The following is a 24,931-nucleotide window of genomic DNA, read 5'->3' on the forward strand; positions in this document are numbered from 1 at the left end:
AGCAGGCACCGTAGGGACCAAGGGAGTCCTATGAGGGACTCTATGGCAGGACCCTGAACGCAGATGCTTAACCCACTGAGCCATCCAGGCACTCTCCAGAATTCCACCTCTAAGGCATGTCATGAGGCAGGAAAAAAGATTGTTACTTTTTTTTTTTTGAGGAAAAAGATTCTTGCCGGTAGGAACTTGGTCCACTCCTCCAACACTCCCAATCACGTGGGAAGGGAATGTTGATGTTGGAGACCTTTTCCCGCCCCAAAGAGGACGGGAGGAGCTCGCGGACAGCACCGCCTCCAGGCCCCGCCCCCTCCCTTGGGGCTCCGCCCACTGATGCCCCGAGTCCGCCGCGGGCTAGCCGAGTCCGGGGGCGGGGCTCACCCTTGCCCTCGGGGTCTCTCGGGCTCCGCCAATCAGCGAGCGCCCTGTTGGCCGTCCGCAGCTCCCGCGCCCCTCCTCCTCCCGCCGGCCTCCGCTTCCTAGAATCCAAGATGGCGGGATCCAGGCAAAGGGGTCCCCAGGCCAGAGTTCGGCCTCTTTTCTGCGCCCTACTGCTGTCGCTTAGTCGCTTCGCCGGGAGCGACGGCATGGGAGGCGACCCTGCGGCTACTGGTGCCGCGGGCACCGCAGCCGGGTCGCCACACCGGCGTTTCGAGTACAAATACAGCTTCAAGGGACCGCACCTGGTGCAGAGCGACGGGACAGTGCCCTTCTGGGCCCACGCGGGGAGTAAGCCGGGAAAGAGGGCGGGAGGCCAGGGTCCCTTCCCCGCCTTGGGTCTCCTCTCCTCTACCCTCTCCCTGCTGCACACCACTGGCGCGGCGGACCCTTCTCAGCAGCCCCTCCTGCAGGTCGGCTCTGGTCCGCAGGGCTCTCCGCCTGCGCCCGGCTCTTCCCCCGGTTCTGCCCACCCCTCGTCCTCCTGTCCTCTTTTCTTTGATCTCGTCCGTTCTTTCCGTTCGGTCACGAGGTGTTTTGTTACTTTCCTCTACTTCAAGCGTTCAAACTCTCTTCTAAGCATCACGTTTCACCCTGAACGCCACGTCTCAACGCGAACGCCCCGCAGCCCCACCCCCGGCCATCCCAACCTGAGACTTGTTCGCGGAGCTTCCCTGCCTCCTTTCCCGCTCGGTCCTCCCCTGCTGTCTTGTCTCCGGTGCTAGCAATGGTTAATGCTCCAGTGTGTACCCCCGATGACTCTAGAGATGGCATATGTTGGTTTTAAAGTAGTTTTTAAGTCTTCTTATGTCCGAGGACATTGTTACACTACTGGAACTACTACACCTTGAATTTGCCTCTTTCGGTGGCTTGGTGTGGTCTTTGATCCTTTCAGTTGTATTAACACGTTATGTAACATGAGTCGCAACTCATCCGTTTATTTAGAAGAAGGGATATATTTTTTGTTATTGCTTCTGCACTTAATACATGAAAATAACATTACATATACAGCCTCTTCAGAGTTATAGTTGGTTTTTTTTAATTGAAAGTAATCTGTGCTCCTTGTTTTATTCCCTTTGTGTGTTTGTCACTGTTAGTAGGTAAGAGAGCCTTGCTAGCCATTTACATACGTGAAAGAAAACGTATCTGTACTTTCTAGTGCTGATGTGTCACTGCTGACTAAGGAATCAGCCCTCACACTTGGCATGCTGTAAGCTCTGCTCAGTGACCATCAGATGCATCCTTTGAAACAAGTGGCAAATGCCTTTTAATGGGGTGAGAAGTTCTGTCATTTTGAGTTCCATTCATTATGTGTAATTAAACAGTCATTTATAAAAGGTTTGTATACCTCGTTTTAGAATGTCAGGTGCTTGAAACAAAATATTCCATTTCCAGAAAGTAATTACTGAGTAGGAAACACACTCTAAGGAAGGGGCATTTCACTGAAATTAATATATAATTTGAAGGTAAAAATTTCAATTTGACTTAATGACCAAGTCATTAAGTATTTGAAGTAGAGTACAATTATTTTGTTTCTCAGCAGGCATTTTCTCTGTGCCCACTCATCAAGGATATATTGCTGGGCTTTTGTTACCAAGGTAACATTGTTCCTAATAAACAAAGATGCTGCAGGTGTACCAAACACAAGTTTTGGGGGTTTTTGATTCTTGTTTTGGAATGATGCTGAAGTTTTCAATAGTGGTGATGAATTTGCTCACACTTTTTTTCACTTCTGCATCTCTCCCTTGCCTGCTTTTTCTTCTGTCTTTCACACTTACGCCATGTACAGCAGTCAATTAATGTTAACTACTCAGATTAGCTAACTTGACTTTCTCTACAGAGCCTATACCCAACTAAGCTTGTCTGCTGCAAAAATGTCAGGTAGTATACCTGGATGAATTAAAGTTGGATGACTAGACTGAACTTGAAATAAAGGGATTCGTGTTTTAGTCCTGACTTTTCTGGATACTGACTCTGGGAATCCCTACTGTGAATACCCCTTGCTTTCATTATCGCTGTAACTTTTACAGTCTCACTGTTTTCTTAACTCCATTGATCATTTTTTCCCTTCTCATTTTACCCTGAGATCCACTGTTTACAGCAGTTTTTATAAATAGAGAAATTTGAGATTCAGTTTAAACATGGCCCATTACATTCATCCCTAAATGAAGATCAAATCGATGGTGTTTCTTTTCTTAACTCTAATGGCCTTTTGTACTGTTAGTACACATCCTGGGTTCATAAGGGCACAAAACTGATCACAGCAATTTGTAACCCTTTGTAGCTCTCAGAGCTCTTTCACCTTCATTTTCTGATTTGATCATTTGTAGGCAAGGCAGGTGTTCTCTGTCTTAGAGATGAAAAAACTGCTGTTCAGAAAAGTAAGGTTCTTGGAAGGGACATAACTGGTGTCAGTAGACTAGAACCCCTATCCAGGTCTTCTGAATCTGTGTCTGCTACTCTTCTCATGAGGCTTTCCCCAGTGTTTAAGTGCTTGAAAGTGTTGGTGACAGTGGCTGATCTTAATAAAGTACCTCAGCTTGTCTTCCGTCAGGTTTTCCTAGCTGTAAAGACATAATACAGTTATTTCCCAGAATGGATGTCAGAACTCGTTAATATAATAATATAATAATCTGAGAGGATGTGTTAGAATTGTTCAAACTTAGGCCTAATAGGTGCTGTAATAGTATCTAGTTCTATAACAGGACTAGCTAACATTTTCTGAAATATTTCTGTACATTATATGCCTGTGAGGTTATTAGAGAAACGGAATCACTTGCCTGTAATCAAACAGCTAGTAAGTGGTGGAGCTGGGATTTGAACCTAGTTTGGAGATGCAAACCACCATTTTGGGAATCACAGTTCTCTCTGAGAATCTGCTGACACTGAAGAACTGTTTATTGACTTGAAATTCAGTTGACCCTCTCCCTAGAAGAATGCATATATGCACAAAATTTTGCATATAACTTTTGGGATTTTTATGGAAGTGATTGAGCCTAGCCCCTTCATTTTACAGGTGAACATATGGTGAACCCAAGACAGTAAGAATTATTTGCTCAGAGTCACACAGCTGAACTGAGACTAGGAATAAGTCTCTTGATTCCTAGTGGTATGTTCTTTTCACACTGTTTCAGCTTTCTGACATTTGTAAACTGCTAAAATGGTTCACAGTTTAAAAAAAATAATATGCAAGTTTTTGAGATACTTGAAAAAGAATATAATGGGAATCAAATAGTTGATTTGCTTTTTAAGCCATAATTTCCTTCCTCCTGCCCCTTGAATTTTTAATGTATTGCAGCATTAATTTTTTCCCCCAGAAGTATTTCACTATTCAAAAGATGGGGGTGGGAAGGCTGTTAGAAAGCTCTAAAATTCTATTTTATTTTCTTATTATTTTAAAAATATTTTATTTTTTATTTCTTAAAAATTTTTATTTATTTATTTATTTATTAGAGAGAGAGAGAGAGAGAGAGAGCACAAGCTGGGTAAGGGGCAGAGGGAGAAGCATTCTCTCTGCTGATAAGGGACCCGGCCACAGGGCCCTCTCCTAGGACTCTGGGATCATGACCTGAGCTGAAGGCAGACAGTTAACCAACTGAGCCATCCAGGTGCCCCAAAAGCTCTAAAGTTTTAAAGTTGAAACTATCAATGTGTAATTTTTTCCTAACAAAATTATTGTACAGGTTACCAAGTTAAAATTAGATCTCTCTCGGCATGTGGAACAGTTTGGTGATGGTTCGTTGAGTTTTACCTAATTATAACTTAAAGCTCTTCTTCCCTGATTTTTGTTCCAGATGCTATTCCAAGTTCAGATCAAATTCGAATAGCACCATCTTTAAAAAGCCAAAGAGGATCAGTGTGGACAAAGACGAAAGCAGCCTTTGAGAACTGGGAAGTTGAGGTGACATTTCGAGTGACTGGAAGAGGTCGAATTGGAGCTGACGGCCTGGTATGATCATTTCTTTACCTGTGTATCAGTGCGTACATATATCGATGCATATGTATATCCGTGCATATGTGCATCAATGCATATGTGTATCAGTGCGTATACCACTGGCCTCTGAATGTCCCTTGTTATATATTTACAGGCAATATGGTATACAGAAAATCAAGGCTTGGAGGGTCCTGTGTTTGGATCAGCTGATATGTGGAATGGTGTTGGAATATTTTTTGATTCTTTCGACAATGATGGAAAGGTATATTTGTTGTCAGAACTATTACCTACTTGAATACATCTGCTAACAAAGTTAGGCTGTGAGAAATATAGCTTATTTAACACTTTTGTCTGGTTAGTAGTTTGAGAAATCTCCAAACTCTATTTTTGATGATTAGTCTTGTATATAACCGGGACTTTGGAAATTTTAAAGCTCTTTGTTCCTGATTTGTCATGCACCAACTTGAGGTCGTAATGGAGTTCTAACTCTGAGAACTTTGCATTGACCTCCCTCAGCAGCACCCTATATGTGTGTAGTAATTTTGATGCATAAGCCTGAGTCATTTAGAGGTAGGCAGTGAAACCAGCAGCGTTTAGGATTATAGTCTGTTTTCATGAAAATACCCTGTGCTTTACTATTACTAGCTCACATATTAATACCTTTTTATAAGTTAATCACTCTTTTTGATCTGCCAGTTTCTCTGATGATGTCTTTAGGAGAGCCTAAAACAGTTCAGAACAAAATGTACTTGTGATTTAGTGACATTAACTTGTGCTGTGTTAGCCTTAAGATTGATGATCTTTGTTTCAGCTGGTAGTTTCTCTGCTGATTGTCATGGGTTATTATTAGCAATTTAAAAGAGAATTTTAATAACTTCTTAAATGCTGGCACATATTAGTCCTCCTGTTACTAAGCTCCCTTGGGTCTCACACGTGTCCCACATAGTCCTCAAATATGTGTTGTAGTTGATCATATTCTCTCTCTCTCTCTCTCACACACACACACACACACACGTCTTTATTGAGGTGTTTAGAGACTGTCTTTGATTATAGTAGAGTTTACTAAATTTTTTGTAAATAAATAGAATCTTTTCTATTAATTACTTTAAAATTTTGAGCCCTAGAATTTTAGAGAAATAAGAGACTTTACAGCACTTCTAGAATGATCTAGAATTCTTTGACCTAAGGACTTTAAAACGAAATACATTCTTTTTATTTTTAGAAAAATAATCCTGCTATAGTAATTATAGGCAACAATGGACAAATCCATTATGACCATCAAAAGTAAGTGTGTGCTTTTTATGTTACTTGGTTGCAACAACTTTTTAGAACTCTTGTAAAAAGAGATTATTTCAAGTCTGAATATTTTTCAGATGAAATAAGATTATTCTTTTTCTTGAGATGTATTTTGTAACTTGGTAGAAAGGTCTTTTTTAAATTTGGTCCTGGATAAAAAAGTTCATTCTGTGGACCACCTCAGATTTCAAACATAAAAAAGACTTGTTTTATTGAACCGAAAACTATGTAATATTTTGAAAGATTTATAAAATGTTCCTGGTTCTTGGTGATGCCCTTAGCCATGTTTCTTTCATCTTTTAAAAATAAAGTTGAAATCCTTAACCAAACTAATGGCTGAGCGATTTACACCACCGCATACATCCTGCATGTTGATTTATTTAAAGATTCCCAGTAGGCTACAAAGTTTCTAAGTGTTTAGTATATTTATAATGTGTGTGAATTAGGTATGTACATTTTTAATTTTTACATGTTTGTTGTGGGAGGAATTACCTTTGAGCCCATCAGGAACTGTAAGAAAAGTTACTCATCTGCATTTCCATTTACTGTTTCCTCCTAGTTTATCAAGACCCCCTGTGGAGCTGTTTAAACCAGAGGTGCCAAGGCCACCTCCTCCTGAGTCTCCTTCCCTTGACTTGGGGTAGAATCTAGGCATATGCATTTTAAAAGCTCCAATGTAAAATAAATAAATAAATAAAAGCTCCAGTGTATTTCGATTCTGCCCTGACATAAAGGAGGATTTCGCCCTCATCTCAGAAAAGTAAAACTTTCTTCTTGCTGTCAGCACATTGGCTTCTGATGTTATCCATAGTTCTGACAGGAATCACAGGGAAAAACTTGTGCATTAACTTTGTGTCTTCTAAGTAACTTCAAATGTCCTAAGACTGTCATAACTTAATAATATATTACCTTTCTGGACGCTGATCATTTTAAGTAGTGAATTTTTAAGTACTGAGAAGCTTTCTGATGTTTTTTGTTTGTTTTCCCTTTCTTCATACTCTAGTGATGGTGCTAGTCAAGCTTTAGCAAGTTGCCAGAGGGACTTTCGTAATAAACCCTATCCTGTCCGGGCAAAGATTACGTATTACCAGAAAACACTGATGGTAAGTAACACGCACTTAAGAGATGCTCAAATGAACAACATTCTAGTGGACTTTTCATTCTGAATCTTTGATAAAAATTAAAGGCATGTAAATTTGGGTATCGGTTTATGTACTCAGCATTACTATGAGAGAACAGAAGTGTCTTCAGAGCTTGGCCTAAGTAGTCATGTGGTGTTAAAACTTGCCCATAGGTTTGCATTCATCAGTACATTTAAGCATCTTACTTGCTAGATGCCACACATTACATACATATCCGAGCCATCCAGTTACGGATCCGAGTAAGAGAAAGCTCATTTTCTCCAAAGAGCTTGTAGTCTGGTGGAGGGAAGGTACTTGTGTAACATTACTGTGCTAGATGGGAGGTGTGTCACAGCACACGTACCATTAAGGAATCAAGGGGTTAGCATCTTGTAACTGCAGCTGGGAGTGGAGAAGGTCAGAACAGTTTCTCAGAGCTGAGCTGCACTGGGAAGGGGAAGGGGGGACTTTTCTGAGACGGGGTGCATGTGCCAGGCATAGAAAACAGGCACAGGGACTGGTGAAAGATTGGGGAAAGGCACGTGATTTGGAATGGCTGGAGATAGAGGAGACTCTGGGGAGTGGGGTTGAAAGGTCCATGGTGGCAAGTCACGCAGGCCTTGGGTAGTTTATCCTGTAAGGAACTGCTGAAAGTTTTAAGCAGGAAAGTGAAATGATCCAATTTGCAGTTTGGGCAGATGACTTAGGCAGCAGTGTTCTTAAAATGGCATTTGTGAAAGGAGGCTCTGCACTTAGTGGGCCATACCCCGTGCTCTGTCTTTTTAAGTGCAGTGTCCCACTTATTTTTTCTGACATCCCTATGGGGCAGGCATCCCCATCTTATACACAGGGAAATGGGATATGGAACATTTTAAGTAACTTATTGTTACTTAACATACCATATTGTTAACTAACGTACCACGTAAGTAACACAACTGTGATGTGAACCGAGTGCCTTCTTCCCTGCGAGACTCCACTTGCTGTCTGAGCCAGGGGAAAGGGAAGAAGAGAGGAGAGGTGATCAGGAGGGAGAGACTGTGCTAGGGGGTGGGAGGGTGCGTACAGTGGGGGACTCAAAGATGGTTCCTGGATTTCTGGCCAGTTGTACAACTAAGCCAGGAAGCAGCATCTGAGTTTGAGTGAGGAGTGGGAGGGCAGAGGGTTGGTAAGGAGTTTAGTTTTAGACAGCTTGAATTCAGGGCAATATTTATGTAAAGTGGGTATATCCTGTGGCACCTGGGTGGCTCAGTCAGTTAAGCGTCTGTCTTTATCTCAAGTCCTGATCCCAGGGTCCTAGAATCGAGCCCCTTAGCGGGGAGTCTGCCTCTCCTTCTCCTTCTCCTTTTGCTGCTTCCCCTGCTTGTGCTCTCTCACTCTGTCTCAGATAAATAAATAAAATCTTCAAAAAAATAAATAAATAAAGTGGGTATATCCAGCTAGCAGTTCTAATATCATGGGAACTTTGCTTGTTAAAGGTACCATCAATGCCATCATACTAATAAATAAAAAACATCTTGTTTAAATTTTTCTTTCTCCTTTCTCAGTTCTTTGGAAGACTTTAATACTGGCTCAGTCTTTTTTTTTTTTTTTTTTTTTAAGATTTTACTTATTTATTTGACAGAGACACAGCGAGAGAGGGAACACAAGCAGTCACACCCCCTCCCCAACTGAATGAAGAGAAGCTCACTCCTTGCATGGCAGTCTATTTAATTTAATATAATTATATTTAATTCCCAACTAGCTGTGGTAAAAATTATAAATTCATCTTACTTGTTTGAGCTCTGACACGGGTTTTCGACCAAATCTGGTCCCTCTTCTGTATGAACCATTCAAAGGAAGTCATCATGGTTCCCTGAGTCTTCTGTTTTAGAAAGATTTTCATGGAACATTATCAAATATTTCTCTTTAAGCCTTTGACACATTGTAGGATAAAAACTTCGAAGTGAAATATCTCATATAATGATGCTAAATAAGTGAGGTTATTCATGGACAGGGGATTACCCTTTATAATAGAGAAAACTGATCGCTTTTTGATGGTTGGCTAGGAGACCAAATATAAAGATCAGTTAGTCATAAATTGACTATTTGAAATTCATTTTACAATGCCTGTTGTAAAAGCTATAGCTGTAGTATGTCTTTTTTAGGTAATGATCAATAATGGCTTCACACCAGATAAAAATGACTATGAATTTTGCGCCAGAGCGGACAATCTGGCTCTCCCTTCCCAAGGGCATTTTGGAGTATCGGCTGCAACTGGAGGTCTTGCAGGTAAATCTTGCTATCTTTTAATGTTACAAGTTCGTGAATTGAGTTTCAGTGGGAACAGTCTACTGGGAGATTTGTAGACTTGTCTCCTCTCAGCCTTTTAAGACGAGCTGTACTGCAGAACCAGTCTTTTGGTATCTTGAATCTGCTCATTTTCTGCTGATACTCTGTAGGTATACAGTTGGCTGGGGCTGCAGACAACTGATGGTTGATATTTAAAGTAAAGGCTGAAATAGGTTAATTGCCAAGTGGTTTAGGATCCTGAAAGTTGTCATAGCACATTTAAGTGAATTTGGTAGCCTAAGGAAATATTACTAGGACTAAAGCTTAAACAAGACATATTTACCATTTTTGCCCCACATTTGGTAATAAATGAACTTCTCACATTAATACCATCTTGTGTTTAAAAAATATATATATCGTGTTGTGTTTACATGGCACATGGTATAATTTTTTATTATTTTCAAATATATAATTGTTCCTTACAATATCACAAGGAGGGAGAGAGAGAGGATAGATGGTATTTACCCTATTTTTAGTTAAGTTTGCCAAATCTTACATTAAAGTACATTATAAATATTATATAGCCAGTAATGGTCAAACCAAGGCAGGACTTCATTTGAATTTCTGACTCCTGAGTCCAGGGCTCTATCACACTGAACATCTCCTGAGGTTAGGTAGCTTACACACCTAGAGTGTTAGAGTTTTCTCTTTCATCTGGTTGCATATCTCAATCTTCATAACAGTGGCAGAAAGCATAGAGATCGCTGGTTGGAATTAATTGCGCTTGCTTTGCAGACGTGACTCACCAGGATTGGTATTTTAGGTCAGCATTATGAGGTTTGATCTGCTAAGTGTGTTTCCAGCTTAAGCAGCCTGAAATTAATTTGATTTTTAAAATATGAATTTAGATTAAGTAAAATTGTTAATATCTGCTATGTGAGGGAAACAGAGATGAATATTGTATAGATAGAATCATCATATTATCTAATTGGAATGCTTGGCGAATAAAAGAAGATGCTGTTAGTAATACCAAGACAGCATGAATAAATCAGGACTATCCCAATAAGCCAGGACAAAGCAATGTCAAGTTTATAACAAGAAAGTAAGGCCAAGTAGTGGTAAGTACTGTAAGAAAGGTTGAGAGGTCCAGAAATACATGAAGGACAGGATTTTGTCTCATTTGGCTGGGACACTGCCTATAAAGGAGATTTGTGGGAAGATATGGGAAGATCTTGGTGTCAGATTTAAGGGTTTAGGCTTTCTTTTGATTCATTTGTTTGTTTATTCCTTTATCCCTTATTTATTATTAACCTTTATACCCTTACTTATTAATTATCTGTCATATATTAAACACTGTTAAATATTCTGGTTTAAGATAAAATAAAGTGAATTTTAGTTTATTTCTGATGTAAATCTTTCTGGTGAATTTTCATCTCTAAGCTCACAGAGCTCCGTTGCCTTTACCAGATGAGAGCTGATTTTTGTTATTTTTCACAGATTATTTTTAAAGCACTAGATCTCTCTAAAGTAACTTCACAGCCGTAAAAATAACCTATTGTGGAACTTTTTCAGATTTTTTTTTTTTTTTTAAATTTTGTAGATGACCATGATGTCCTTTCTTTTCTGACCTTCCAGTTAACTGAGCCTGGGAAAGAGCTGGTAAGTATACACATTTTTTTTCCCCCCAAAAAAGTTGACTTCCAGTTTATTGGTATCTCCCTGTAGCTGAAAACTTGGGAGGTCCAACTTAGATTTGGGTCTTGTTTCTGCCTGTTATTGCTGTTTAATCTTGTGGAAGTGGCTTAACCTCTGTACCACTCTTATTTCTTCACTGGTAAAACTGAGACATTGGTACCGGCTACCTCATGGTGTCATGAGCATTAAATAAGACCGTGCACTCAATAAATGGTAGTGGCTAGTGTTACTGATTTGTTGTAATTATTAGTAGCAAGAGTAAAATGGTTAATATTTTTATGTTAACATTTCAACTAGTGGTTGAGTAGTTAAAATGAAGGAGGGAAAAAAAGTATACTGAGGTTTAATATTTTCTTATCTTTTAAATTTTTTTTTAATGATCTATCCCTAAATTCCAAAAAAAGCCTACGCCAGATAAAGAAATTTCAGAAAAAGAAAAAGAAAAGTATCAGGAGGAATTTGAGCACTTTCAACAAGAATTGGATAAAAAAAAGGAGGAATTCCAGAAGGGCCACCCTGACCTTCAGGGGCATCCTGGTGAGTTGGAGGAAGTTGTGCTCAGAGCCACATGGGGGTTGCAGCACGCACATTCATCCCATCCTTGAGCTCTTGTCTGGCATATCCAGGCAGTTTCCAGAAGCAATCTATGAGCAAATCTTCTGTCCTAAGGCTTGGAGGTTGATGTTTCTATCAGCAAGGGTGTGGCTTAGGAAAGCCTTTGGTGGGCGATACTGGGTAAAATGGATGAACAGTGATCCCTCCAAGTGCAGGCTCTGTGAGAACAGTGATTCTGTTTTTCTGTTGACTACCGTGACCCCCCAAACCTTAAAAAACAAAACAAAACAAAACAAAAAACCAACGTGACCTAGTAGTTGAGACTCTAAATATTTGTGGAATGAAATCATATAAAGTTTATGTCTTTCCTTTGAGTGGCACATATTAGCTTATTAATACAGAGATAATACTGGGAAAATAACAAAATCTTGTGAAAGTAATATGAAATGATCTCTAGTTCTCCTCCCCTTACTGCTCAGCAGAACTCTGGATTTGAAGATTTTGCAAATTTTAAAATAATTAGTCTAAGCCATTGTTGAACTTAAGTGTGCTATGGGTCAAAAATAAAACATGAGAGGTCCAAGTAGAGTGGCTTTATATTATCTGCTAAGTTTTATCTGGATTGTTCCCACCGGCACAGATCGAAGCTGTATTTAATAAAGCCATAGCTAGCTTTTGTATTCCCTATAGTATATGATTCTCTGAATGATCAATAATATAAATCGGACTTAATGAAGATAAAAATGAAAAATGAATTTAATTCTCTTCTTGGATTTTTTTTAAATATCACATACGATTCGTGAGTATATCCTGAAGCTTACTGTAGTAAATGTTTGAATGAAATGTTTTCAGCACAGTTTTACAAGGAAAATCAGCTGTTCTCAACTCCATTATTAAATTTGTTACCTAAGTGAAAGGCACAGATTTTAAAAGTGTAGTTTGATGAATGATGACAGACTTGTATACCCACTTAATTGTCACTCAGTCAACACATAGAATATTTTTACCACCCCAGGGTGTTCACTCATGCCTCTTCCAAGTCAGTCCTGCTCCGCAGGGACAACCACTATTCCTGATTCTAGTAGCATAGATTAGTTTTGCCTTTTCATATATATAGAATCATATAATATATTTGAAAGAAAATTATTTTTAGGTGAAAAACGTTCAGAACTAATTTATAATAGTGTTCAGCCACCATACGTGGCAAAAAGCATATAGTAATTTTGTCCTGATTGAATTGACTATCTACATATTTACTCTTGAGGAGCTCATTCCACTGGAGTAGATCATATTGGTAATGTCCTAGTTTTAGTATATACTGATATTCAGTCACTTACGGTATTGCAAAAACTACACGTCGGTGATTTTGATCATTTTAATTTGCAATTTCCATTTCAGCGGATGAAATATTTGAGAGTGTAGGAGACCGCGAGCTGAGACAAATCTTTGAAGGACAGAATCGTATCCATCTTGAAATCAAGCAGCTGAACCGACAGTTAGATATGATTCTTGATGAACAGAGAAGATACGTCTCTTCGTTGACAGAGGAGATTGCTAAAAGAGGGGCAGGAATCCCAGCCCAGCAGGGACAGGTGAGCTTTCCAGACAGGCGTGTGTGCCTTAGGTAGCCTCTGATGGAGGGGGAGGCACAGAGGAAAGAAAGGGTACTCTGCCTTGTGCTCCTACAGAACTGGGTTCTTCTGTTTTCCTTCTAGATCACCCAGCAAGAGCTGGATACCGTTGTGAACACTCAGCACGAGATCCTGAGACAAGTAAACGAAATGAAGTAAGTCTGCAGAAGTCATGTCTGAGTGTTAGGTGATACATTTATACAAAATTCATGACTTCTCTCTCCCTCTGTGTAAGCACATTATTATTGTAAGAATTCCACAAGAGGATAAGAATCACATTCTAGATTCAGTTTCTAAATCAGGGAGTGGAAAGTACGGGAACTTTTGATGTTCAGAAACTGCCAGTAGGCCTAAATGTTTGAGTTGTTCTAAATCAGAAGAGAAAAAATGCTTTAGCATCTTTAAAAAAATACATTTGTCATAGCTACTTGAGACGAGTATTCATACATTTCTAAAATAAAAAGAGTATGTGTAGGGGCGCCTGGGTGGCTCAGTGGGTTAAGCCTCTGCCTTCGGCTCAGGTCATGATGTCAGGGTCTTGGGATGGAACACCACATCGGGCTCTCTGCTCAGCGGGGAGCCTGCTTCTTCCTCTCTCTCTGCCTGCCTCTCTGCCTACTTGTGATCTCTCTCTATCCAATAAATAAATAAAATCTTAAAAAAAAAAAAAGAGTATGTGTAGGGGCACCTGGGTGGCTCAGTGGGTTAAGCCTCTGCCTTCGGCTCAGGTCGTGATCTTGGGGTCCTGGGATCGAGCCCTGCATCTGGCTCTCTGCTCAGCAGGGATCCTGCATCCCCCCTCTCTCTGCCTGCCTCTCTGCCTACTTGTGATTTCTCTCTCTCTCTCTGTCAAAAAAAAAAAAAAGAAGAAAAAGAAAAAAGAATATGTGTAGTAGTATCTGTGAAAAATCCTAGAAGGGTAAGCATGCATAGCGTTGTAGAACTGTGATACACGCATGCCTGATCCAGGAACTTCTTTGTGGCGGAGTGGAACCACTTCCAAGGGAACGTGCTGTGTGTGACTACCTCTCTTCCATTCCATCTTGTACCCTAAGAGAGACTGGACAGAGTTGGACCAGAGAGGAGTTACTGTGTCCTTGGAACTTTGAATAAGTTGCTAAAAAGTATTCACTTACACAGATAATTAACAGCTTTCAATGCCTAGAGTAGAGAAACAGCCAAAGTGTTACATTTTATAAGCTTACTTTTTAGAGCATTGCATCAACCAGTACAACCCTTGACACACAAGAATGTCAAGGTGAGTTCTTTAGCACTGGAAAATTAAACAGTATTGGGTTAAACAGAAGGTGATAGTATCCACACCTAGAGATTAAAGGCAGCCCCACTTGTAACTGCAAATTTGGACTTCTTTTCACTTATACTATCTGACATTTTAAAAAATCTTTAAGTTGTAAACTCATGATTAAAATATTTACAATCCTAAATGAATGAATTCTTTCAGAAATAGGGGCACCTGGGTGGCTCAGTCAGTTAAGGGTCTGTCTTTGGCTCAGGTCATGATCCCAGGGTCCTGGGATCGAGCCCCGCATTGGACTCTCTGCTGACTGGGGAGTCCGCTTCTCCCTTTCCCTCTACCTGCTGCTCCCCCTGCTTGTGCTGTCTTGCTCTCGCTGTCAAATAAATAAATAAAGTCTTTAAAAAAATTTTTTTTTCATAAATGGATCATTTGCTATTATTTTTTGAAATCTTTATTTTGATCTAATTTTAGACTTCAGACATTGCAAAAATAGTACAATTTCCGTATATTCCTCGCCATCTTCCCCTAATGTTCACGACTTATGTAACCATAGCACAAGTTGTCAGAGCCAGGAAATGAACAGCGGTGCAGTACTATTAACTAAACTAATGATCTTACTCAAATTTCACCCATTTTCCACGCATGCACTTTTTTCTGTTCCAGGATTATGTCCAGCAACACGCATTGCATCTAGTTCTATCTCTTCAGACTTCTGCAGTCTGGAGTAGTTCATCTCCTCTGTCTTTCATGACCGTGACAGTTTCTGTCCGTTCTTTGGTCCACTGTCTCCAGATTTGGGGTCTGGCTGGTGCTGACTCGTGATTGGATGGAAGTTCTGTGTTCTTGACGAGAATACAATACTGTGTCACGTTCACGGTGTCAGTGTGGCTTACTGCTGCTGACACTGGCCGGGGTCACTTGGTTATGGTGGTTCCTTTCTGCCTTCTATACTTTAAAGTTACTGTCTTTCCCTTACTGCTTAAATACATTTTGGAAAAGGAACTTTGGGACTATGTAAATAATGTAAATATCCTGTTTCAGTTTAAACTTTTGCTTGCTAATTGTAGCATCCATTGACATTTTGTTTGAAACAAGAATGAGATGTTTCCCAAATGCTGATTTTTTTTTTTTTTTCCTATTTTCATCATTCCTTCCCATGCCTTCATTGGAATTCTGTAAGGACTGGGTCTCTTCTGCCCCATTTATTTATTTTAATCAATTATTTATGTTGTACGGGCTCATGGATATGTATTCTGTGGGTTGCAATCCCATACTGTCATTTTTTACTGCGCATACGATTCTGCTGTGGTGATTAAGAACTCCTCCAGGTTGGCTTCTGTGTTCTTTCAAAAAGCTCCCATCTTTTTTTAAAGCATTTTTTAACTTTCTGGTGCTACACCGTGTTTCAGGCTCATTTTGTGTTTTCTCTGTCCCAGCTCTAGAATCAACCACTTCTCTGGTGAGCCCTGGATCCTTTTATTAAAGAAAAGTATTTAGAAACCCAAGATCTGGACAGGAGGTGTGCTCACTATCCGTGTGGTGCCACTGCTCCTAGGCCCTCTCAGTGGACAGAGCTAGGGAATATGTGAATGTCTACTAACCCACTCAGACGCGCATATCTTTATTTTTGTGCCCATCACTCTTGTATTAAAAAGACCCTGAGATTATCCAGACACTTTGGATTCTGGTTGGACTAGACTAGGCTGAACATTATATTGATTTTCACCTTCTTTCCTTCTTTGAAAATTCTTTCTCCAGGAGGGAGAACCCTATTTTTTATTCTCTAAAATGTATTTACTTGTTTATTTTATTTTTTTAAGATTTTATTTATTTATTTGACAGAGCACAAGCAGGGGGAGCGGCAGGCAGAGGCAGAGGGAGAAGCAGGCTCCCCGCTGAGCAGGGAGTCCAATGTGGGACTCAATCCCAGGTCTCTGGGATCATGACCTGAGCATGGTTTGTTCTTCCTGCACTTTGTCTGCACATGTGTATTTTCTTAGATCCCCTTCTTTCTTACACGAATGTTACTATATTCCAGATACTCCTTTTTGTTCTTTGCTATTTTCACATACCAGTGGTACCAGAACGTCTGAAGAGTCAGTGAGTGAGTAGTAAACCCTAGCCATCTGGCTGTATAATGCATGAAAGCACTTACTTAGAGTAGTTAGCAGTCCCCATAAACTCCCACTTGCTAACTGAGAATGAATGTCATGCACCCTGTACGTGAAAGTGAAAACTGAGCGCCGATGTCTAAATTTGTCTTCTAGAGCTTTTTTCCTTCTGGATTAGGCTTCAGGAAAAAACTGTAAAGAAAGGAAATTTGTCTTTGTGGAGCGGTTGATTTGTGTCTGTGGATTTTCATATTCTTAAAGAATCGTAGAGTTTTTTTTTTTAAGCGGAAGCATGTAGTACAACCCCCTTCAGTTTACAAAGAGAGAAAAAAAGGCCCTGACCGGTTAAAGGTCCCAAAATAAAAAGTCAGAAGTAGTTTCATCATCTCCTCACTTTCAGCTACAGTTTGTAGCAGACCAAAAAGAACATCTTGCCAGTTTTTATTTTCATTTTAGACATTTTCAAACATACAAAGAAGTTGAGCATAAAAGCCATCCCTTATACCCCACCCCCCAGTTGCAACAGTTATTAATAACTGGATGTTGTTGGCCTGCACTGTTCATGATGAAGTACTCCCATCAGGCCCTCCAAAATTTTAGTGGAGGTCATAGTCATAGCCAGAATCCCTCATTTCCAGAGAGAGAGTAAAGGATGGTACTCTCACTCTAAACTTCCGTCTCTGTTTTTGCTTTTGGTTTTTTTTTAAGGTTTTATTGATTTATTTGAGAGAGAGAAAGCACGAGCAGGGTAATGGGTAGAGGGAAAAGCAGGCTCCGCACTGAGCAGGGAGCCCAATGTGGGGCTCGATCCCAAGACTCTGGGATCATGACCTGAGCTGGAGGCAGATGCTTAACTGACTGAACACCTAGGCGCCCCTTAAGTTATAGTTTTATAAATTATTGTCCAGAGGCACCTGGGTGGCTCAGTCAGTTGAGTGTCTGCCTTCAGATCAGGTCCTGATCCTGGAGTCACAGGAATGAGTCCCTCATCTGCTCAGTGGGGGGGTCTGCTTCTCCCTCTGCCTCTTGCCCCCAACTTGTGCTCACTCCCTGTCTCTCTTTCTTGCTCTCTCTCTCTCAGAGAGATCACAGGTAGGCAGAGTAGCAGGCAGAGAGAGCGGGGGAAGCAGGCTCCCTGCTGAGCAGAGAGCCCAATGTGGGGCTCCATCCCAAGACCCTGACATCATGACCTGAGCCGAAGGCAGAAGCTTAAACACTGAGCCACCCAGGCTCCCCTAAATAAATAAAATCTTTTAAAAAAATTATTTTCCAATCCTGAATATGATTCAGTATTTCTAAAGGTTGATTTTTTTAAAATCTAACATTGGGCTTCGAAGTGTATCTATCTAACCTTTCGAAAAATGTGACTAAAAAAATCATTTTTCTAGCAACTCCCTTGTCTAAAGGGATTTTCTGTTTCAGGAATTCCATGAGTGACACCGTCAGACTGGTCAGCGGCATCCAGCATCCCGGGTCTGCCGGGAGCATTTATGAGTCAACCCAGCACTTCAACGACATCAAAGAGCACCTGCACATCGTGAAGCGGGACATAGACAACTTAGTGCAGCGAAACATGGTAAGCTCTTGACTCCTGCTGCTGTCGTCATCAGTCTCCCTTGGTTAGAAACAAATGAACACGTATTCTACTGAGAAATACTTTATAACTTTTTACTTAATACTAATGTTCATTTTTCATATTCAAGGTAGAATTATTCCATGTGATCCAAATGTCTTTATATTCCATGTTTCCATACCCTATTAAATAGAAGTTTTTTAAGGATTTTATTTATTTATTCGAGAGAGTGAATGAGTGAGTGAGAGGGGGGAGGGACAGAGGAAGAGGGAGAAGTTGACTACCCGCTGAGTAGGGAGCCGGATGTGGGGCTCAATCCCAGGACTATGCAGTCGTGACCTGAGCCAAAGAAGGCAGAAGCCTAACTGACTGAGCCAACCGGGCGCCCCTCCATACCCTGTTGAATAGAATCTTTAAAAAATACATTGCTATTCCTATCATTGCGATGTCAGTCCCAGACTTTTGTTTTCTAGGTTCTTTCTGTAAAATTTTCTTTTTTTAAAAATGCCTCTTGTTATCAGTAGTGATGTCTTTAAACAGCTTTAGGAAGGTGAACGTCTCTTGACCCTTCACTGAGACAGGCGCTGGGTAGCTCCACTTCTCTGTCTGGGCTGCGAGGAAGCGCAGGTCTGACACTGGCTGACTGGTAGCCTCTTTCTTTAAGCAAGATTCTTCTTTTTTCCAGCAACTCTTCCTCTCTTACTTGGTTCACTTTTTAAAGTTTTTTTGTTTGTATGGTTTGGGTTTTGGTTTACTTTATCAGTCCTTTTTTTTTCTAGCATTTTTCACAGATACGCTGGCAAAAAAAAAAAAAAAAAGCGGATACCTACAGGCACCTGTGTGGTGCAGTTGGTTAAGCATCCGGCTCTTGATTTCGGCTCACATCATGATCTTGGGGTCGTGGAATCGAGCCCCTAGTTGGGCTCCGTGCTCAGCGGGGAGTCTACTTGGGATTCTCTCCCTCTGTTCCTCTCCTGACTCTAACGTGTGCACTCTCTGTCCCTCTCAAATAAATACATCTTTAAAAAACAACATACATACTGCTATGCTCAAGGCCGTTCTTGCTGGACTATATAGAATAGCTCTAAGACTGGGGACAGGTTGGATTGGTAATTATGAAGCTGGCTGTTTGCATAATTACACTCAATGTCAGTTTCCTGTAAATTTGTATCTAGATTAAAGCTCAGATGATTCAAAGAAGGCTAACTTTTACACTCGTGCTTTTTATTTCTACCTTATTATGGAGCAGTTTGGGGGGACTATAGTTTCTCAGTCCACTGTTTGTTGCTTTTCTTAATGTAAGCAGAAACTGTGATGAAATCTTCCCCTTTTTTACAGGTAGTAGCAGACTGTACACATTTATCTTCTCCCTGCTTTCTTTCACTTACCAGTGTGGTCGTAGTGGGGCACAGATACTCCTTATTCCTCTTACAGCTGCATGAACCCCATTATGGGACTGTATCATAGTTTTATTATTTCTCATGAGAAGTCAGTCTTTTGTTTCTCTGTACTCTTTTTTTCTCTGCTTTTAAGATTTTCTCTCTGATAACTGATTTTAAACAATTTGATAATTATATGCTTTGCTTTTGTTTTCTTTTTCCTCTGCTTGGGGTTTAATATCTTGGTTCTGTGAGTTTATAGTTGTCATTAAATTTGGGAAATATTTAGCCAGCCTGAGCACAGCCTTCCAGAGGGCTTGATCCCATAACCCTGAGATCATGACTTGATCAAAACCAAGAGTCCCACACTCAACTGACTGAACCACCCAGGTGCTCTTTCTAATTTCCGTTTCAGTTTTTTCTCTGATCCATGGATTTGAAGTTGTCTTTCTCTGGCCTTCTCCCTGCCCCCTACCGCCCAAAAAAATGCTGATCCCATCACTTCTTGCCATCTCGTTCATTGCCTTTGCCTTCAGACGGGTGTTGTTTTAGATTGGATTTGTTTCTAGCTCTGCTAGTTGTCTTCTGCTAGGTGGTTGGTCCGTATTACCCAGTGTACCTTCCCAGAAGCCCTAATACCTTATATGTTATATGGAGCTTTCTATCTTTAAAAGTTTTTTAAAAATAACTATTATCCTTTAGGAAAGAAAGTTAATGTGTTGTTAACTAATTTTCCTGAGGTCCTTAACTATTTAGTGGGAAGAACTTAGGTCTTTAACATGTAATCTCGTTTCCTTTATATTTTTGGATACTGCCTTTCTTACCTATATTTTTATGTATGTCTTAGGTATTCCCATTTTTCAAATAGGAGTTAAGAGTTTTCTTAATGACCATGACCTGTCATCCAGAGCGTCATGGTCTGTTCCCTGAGTTCTGTTTGAGGCCCGTTTCCCCCGGCTGTGCCCCGTGGAGCGGGATGCAGTCTGGTTCTGGGACAGGCACACATGCAGTGTGGAGCACTGTCCCACAGGTGCAAACATGCCGGGAACAACTGACCCGACAGGCCGTTCTGTCAGGACACCGTGATTGAATCTTTGCCCCGGTATTTAATTGCCCCTTAAAACAGAAAGAATACCCATGGAAATAGGAAAAGAAACTTTTTTTTTCTTTTAAGATTTTATTTATTGACAGCAAGCATAAGCAGGGGGACAGCAGGCAGAGGGAAAGGGAGAAACAGGCTCCCCACTGAGCAGGGAGCCCAATGTGGGGCTCCACCCCTAGGACCCTGGGATCATGACCTGAGCGGACGGCAGATGTTTAACGGACTGAGCCATCCAGGTGCTCCGAAAGAAACATCTTTCAAAATACTGATTAGTAATGTTGACTGCTAGGAGGTTGGGGAGGATGGGGGCTAAGAAAAACCATTACATTTGTCAGGCAGTTCCTTGAGAATAAAGGGGATACTATTAATAATAATAATAATAATTAATAATCAGTGTAGTACAGCAAGGATAAACTGGTTGTGTCCAGGGAATTTGTGGCCTGTGACCATCAAGAACACAAGCAATCATTACCACGTGCTGAAGATTCGAGGCAGACAGCAGTGTGTTAGTGACTGGGCCATGAAGGCGAGGCCTCCCTGTGTCAGCTACTCTTCCAGAAAGTTCGGTGGTAGGGGTGCCTGGCGGGCTCAGTCAGCACAACATGTGGTTCTTGATCTCAGGCTCATGAGTTTGAGTCCCATGGTGGACACAGATACTACTAAAAAAGTAAACAAGTCAGCTTTATTTTAAGAAAAAAGTGGTAAAAGTTAAGGGGATGGAAGATATTTATGGGACGAATAAATAAAAATCTTGAGTTTATGTAGTTAACCATGAATTTTATGAAGGTTTCACGTTTATCTATTTTTTTAAAATACCAGTTTGACTAATTGTAATAGTTTTTTGCCTTATAGCCATCAAATGAAAGACCAAAATGCCCAGAGCTGCCACCATTTCCATCATGTTTATCTACGATGCACTTCGTTATATTTGTAGTGGTACAAACGGTGTTATTCATTGGTTACATCATGTATAGGTAAGTCTCTGAAATTTGACTCAGCATCTTTCTGTATTTGTTTAATTTTAAACACTTCAACTTCCACTACTTGTAAAATTCAGTTTAACACAAAGCAAGTAGTATTTCTAGTCTATTTCAGTCATGTGGGAGTGCATCTGTAGGAAGGATGCTTATCTTAATGGGATGTATACTTCCGAAGGCGATGTGTATTTCAATTCTAAGCAATCCTGATTCTTACTGAAGTAAAATGTATAGAACTTTCAGGGTTTTTTTCTTTTTTTTCCTTAGGACTCAGCAAGAAGCAGCTGCCAAAAAATTCTTTTGACCCCGTTTTTCATATGTGTACATCATGTATGTATATACAAAATGTTGTCTTTTTGAGGGAATTTAAGTATTTAAATTGCTTCATAGTCTAAATTATTAAATTTTGTATAAAATGACTGTTTAAACATTGATTTGCAGTAAGAATAAACCTTAAAACAAAGACAACCACATGTAAATTTGTGCATAGTACATAAATCTATTTAAATTTCAGTGAATTTCTGGCCAGTAGAATACAGCCACTGAACAGAATATTGATAAATAAGATGGTAAAAAATAGAAACTAGGGGCAGCCCCAAGATGTGAAATTTACCCCTTAGTCTCCAGCGTTGGAGGTTTCTTTATTTAACATAAATACACTTGCCTTCCTAACCCCCAAACTATGTAGTCTAACTTAGAGCTCCCCATCACGTTTATCTTAAAACCAGAGCCTTTTTTTAGAGGTCAGAGTTTCCTACTCTAAGACCCAGTCCAGCAGTCCTTTTATCCAATACAGTTCCCTTTGAAATCAAAGAATATTTTGTCTGAGAGCTTTAGGATGTAGGTAACAGGCTTCAGAATGTTGAAGTATCTTTCCCTCTGATTATCAATGATATATTTCACTTTTAAAGGAAATTTGGGGGGAAAATTAATAGCTGCTCTTTGCCTGAAAAACCATTTAGGTGAAAATGTTCCTCTGATCATGGTTTTCATGGTTTTGCGTAGTAATGTGCTCAACTCATGCCCGCTCATACTCGTGAACGTCTCTATGCCAACAGCATCAGTTCAACAGTATGAACATCATTTTGGGATTTAAGTTTGTAACTTAAGGAGCGTCTCCCGTTTTGTATAGTGTAAATGCAGCCCAGATTGCACGTCCTGGGGAGAGTTTAAATTCACCAAAAAAAACCCACCACTGAGTTTTGGTTACATCACTTCATATAATCTGGTGTCCTTTAAATCAAGGAGACTGGAGTAGAAACAGTGTAGACGTTTGAAGACCAAATTTGAAAAACAGAATTTACACTTCTGATTTCTTCTTCTTTTTTTTTTTAATGCCAGAACTAAGGATATTGTGAAGCACTTGTTAGGAAGCTTAACCTTGAAATGTCAGACTGCAAGGGGTCACTGTAGTGTTTGTGCATAGTGGTCCTCAGTGTTACAGAATCAGTCCGGAAAGGACATTTGAACATGCAGACTTCATGTTGTTTTCACAGCTGATGTAGACCTGTTTTTGCTGACTTCAAAATACTTCTATCTCTTTTAGCTAAGTTGTTATCTTTCATTTGTCAGAGAACCCAGAGTAAGAAGTTACACTGTTGTATAAAACAGTACCATTTCATTCTTCTAAACCTTCATAAATTTGTTCTCAAACGTCATTTACAGACTGGGCTAACCGCCTAAAATCTGTACAGAGACTCTGAGGAACTCTGCATTGTAGCAGTACCTACGTCGTACTATGTACGCAGACAGCCCTAGCATTGCTTTTCGTGTTAGCGTTGATCCCGGAATGCTGAGTAAGACTATTCTAATGACTGCTCGCTCTGCTTCAGTCACTTTAACAGAGAAAATGCTTCTCTGGTGTTTCTCTCCTTTGTGGTATTCACATCTTGAAATTCATGTTCCAGAGACGCCATCACAGAATTTGCTCTTAATCTGTGGGGGAAAAAAAGAAAAAAACCTTCAGAAGAGTATTTAAGTTGTGGGCTGTGGAAGTTGGGAAATCCTCTTGATAAAAGGCTGCAAAATATCCAGTGTTACGAAATCCATTGTCATGTGTGCCTGAATGGACTAAGGGGACACCCGACATGAATGCGGTGGACATTGTTCAGGCTACAGTTGGGAGAGGAACTGTGCTGACCGTTACTAATTCAGTCGGAGAGAGCTGTTATGAAAATGCATGAATCTTTTTCTTTTTTACCTAGTAATTTAATTTACTTGAAGATCACTCATAAAGCAGTTCGCACAGGCTGTTCATCGTATTATTTGAAATTCGGTTTATTTTCCTCAAAATCATTCGCTTTAAGTAGCTTATTTCTGAAGAAAAATGACTGCTCTTTGGAAAAATCAATCACTGCCAGGATTCTTTCATTTCTGTACTATTTTGTATAATTACATTTGTTACCTTCTCACACCAGCAAGTATTTTACAGGTGCCTTGGACTAAAACAAAATTGATTTTAAAATTTTAGTGTTGAGTCATCGTGCCTGCGATGCCACTTTAAAAAAAAAAATCCAATGCCATAATGGCTAATACTTTTTTTTTTAATGTACCTGTTTGTGTTCTAATTGCTTGAATGTTTTGTTCAGCTTAAAACTTTACTAAGAAGCCACGAACTATCAACAATGTTTTGTTCTGTATTAAAGGGACATCAGTGTTTCTCAGAGTGTGGTCCGTGGACCGTGTGGGTCATGCTGTGCTTGTGAAGCATAAGGATTCCAGGCCTCCATTCTAAAGCACCTGAATCAAAATTCAGAGGCGGGGCTTCAGAATATCACTTTTTAGCAAGCACGTCAGGTGGTTCTGAGCACACTAGTGTCTGAGAACCACTAACATGGGGAGTGGAAAAAAAGTACTGTGTTCTGTTGGTTTAAAGCTGAGCAGAGAGCATAATATATCATTTTCATTGTCGGTGACGTTAGCACATGTGCACGGATCCTTTTCTTCTTGCAGTGTTCTTCCTCCTAAAATTCTTGGTTTCTTAACAACCACAAACTAAACCCAGATTGTTGCCTGTAGCTCTTGGTACTTTGGTTGATGGCTTTTAAACTTATAGATTCATAGTCAGATCATGACTAAGCCATGAAAACTCCCATCTCAAAGTCTGCCTGCTAAAGCTTTTTGCTTTCTTGATTGCGATTTCTGTGACATTTTATCTCAGACAATTGTTCTTTTTTGATAACTTAGGGAAAACAAATTACTTGAATAAGGGATCGCCTGACCCAATGAGTTGCAGAGATACAATCTTTGTAAAGAACTTAAATAACAGTTGTGAATATTAAGATGTGATTATCTTTTCCTGTCCATGTGCTTATTGCAGGGAGATCATGAATAAACAATTACACGGGGGATTTTTTTATTTATAAGATCTAATGTAAAATCACCACTTGCAACTTTTTAGATCTGTACGTTGCCTATTTAATATATTTCTTTTAAAGTTAAGGGTTTTCTATCCACTGTTCATTTCAATTGGATAACATTTTGTCAAGTGTTTTTTTTCTGATTGTTATTTGATGCTAGCTGGAATTCAAGAAATGACATTGACCTTATTCAAATAAAGAAATATTTTAGTAAATTTACTTTTTCCTTCATTGGTC

General features: G+C 39.9%; 1 protein-coding gene across 2 annotated transcripts; it reads left to right on the plus strand.

Moving 5' to 3' along the window:
- The first annotated feature begins 452 nt into the window (after positions 1 to 452).
- LMAN1 (lectin, mannose binding 1) lies at positions 453 to 23,276 on the plus strand. 2 transcript variants are annotated; one of them, XM_032882387.1, is made up of 14 exons: positions 453 to 726; positions 4,230 to 4,384; positions 4,524 to 4,631; positions 5,592 to 5,653; positions 6,669 to 6,768; positions 8,931 to 9,054; positions 10,655 to 10,713; positions 11,154 to 11,286; positions 12,703 to 12,896; positions 13,020 to 13,090; positions 17,727 to 17,880; positions 21,211 to 21,332; positions 21,603 to 21,665; positions 22,677 to 23,276. In XM_032882387.1, exons 1-13 carry the CDS (start codon positions 489 to 491, stop codon positions 21,637 to 21,639), a joined length of 1,557 nt encoding a protein of 518 aa, XP_032738278.1. In that variant the 5' UTR covers positions 453 to 488; the 3' UTR covers positions 21,640 to 21,665; positions 22,677 to 23,276. The 2 variants fall into 2 exon arrangements, with proteins under 2 accessions (XP_032738278.1, XP_032738277.1); XM_032882386.1 differs by having other exon boundaries at positions 21,603 to 23,276.
- The last annotated feature ends 1,655 nt before the right edge of the window (positions 23,277 to 24,931 follow it).

This window comes from Lontra canadensis, unplaced genomic scaffold (assembly GCF_010015895.1).
Source record: "Lontra canadensis isolate GAN:19392208 unplaced genomic scaffold, GSC_riverotter_1.0 scaffold82, whole genome shotgun sequence".
Taxonomy (NCBI): domain Eukaryota; kingdom Metazoa; phylum Chordata; class Mammalia; order Carnivora; family Mustelidae; genus Lontra; species Lontra canadensis.

Coding starts and splice junctions, on each gene's coding strand:
- LMAN1 (XM_032882386.1), top strand. CDS start 489: ATGGCGGGATCCAGGCAAAGGGGTCCCCAGGCCAGAGTTCGGCCTCTT. Junction 727..4,229: donor CTTCTGGGCCCACGCGGGGA/GTAAGCCGGGAA, acceptor TTTTTGTTCCAG/ATGCTATTCCAAGTTCAGAT. Junction 4,632..5,591: donor CTTTCGACAATGATGGAAAG/GTATATTTGTTG, acceptor TTTTATTTTTAG/AAAAATAATCCTGCTATAGT.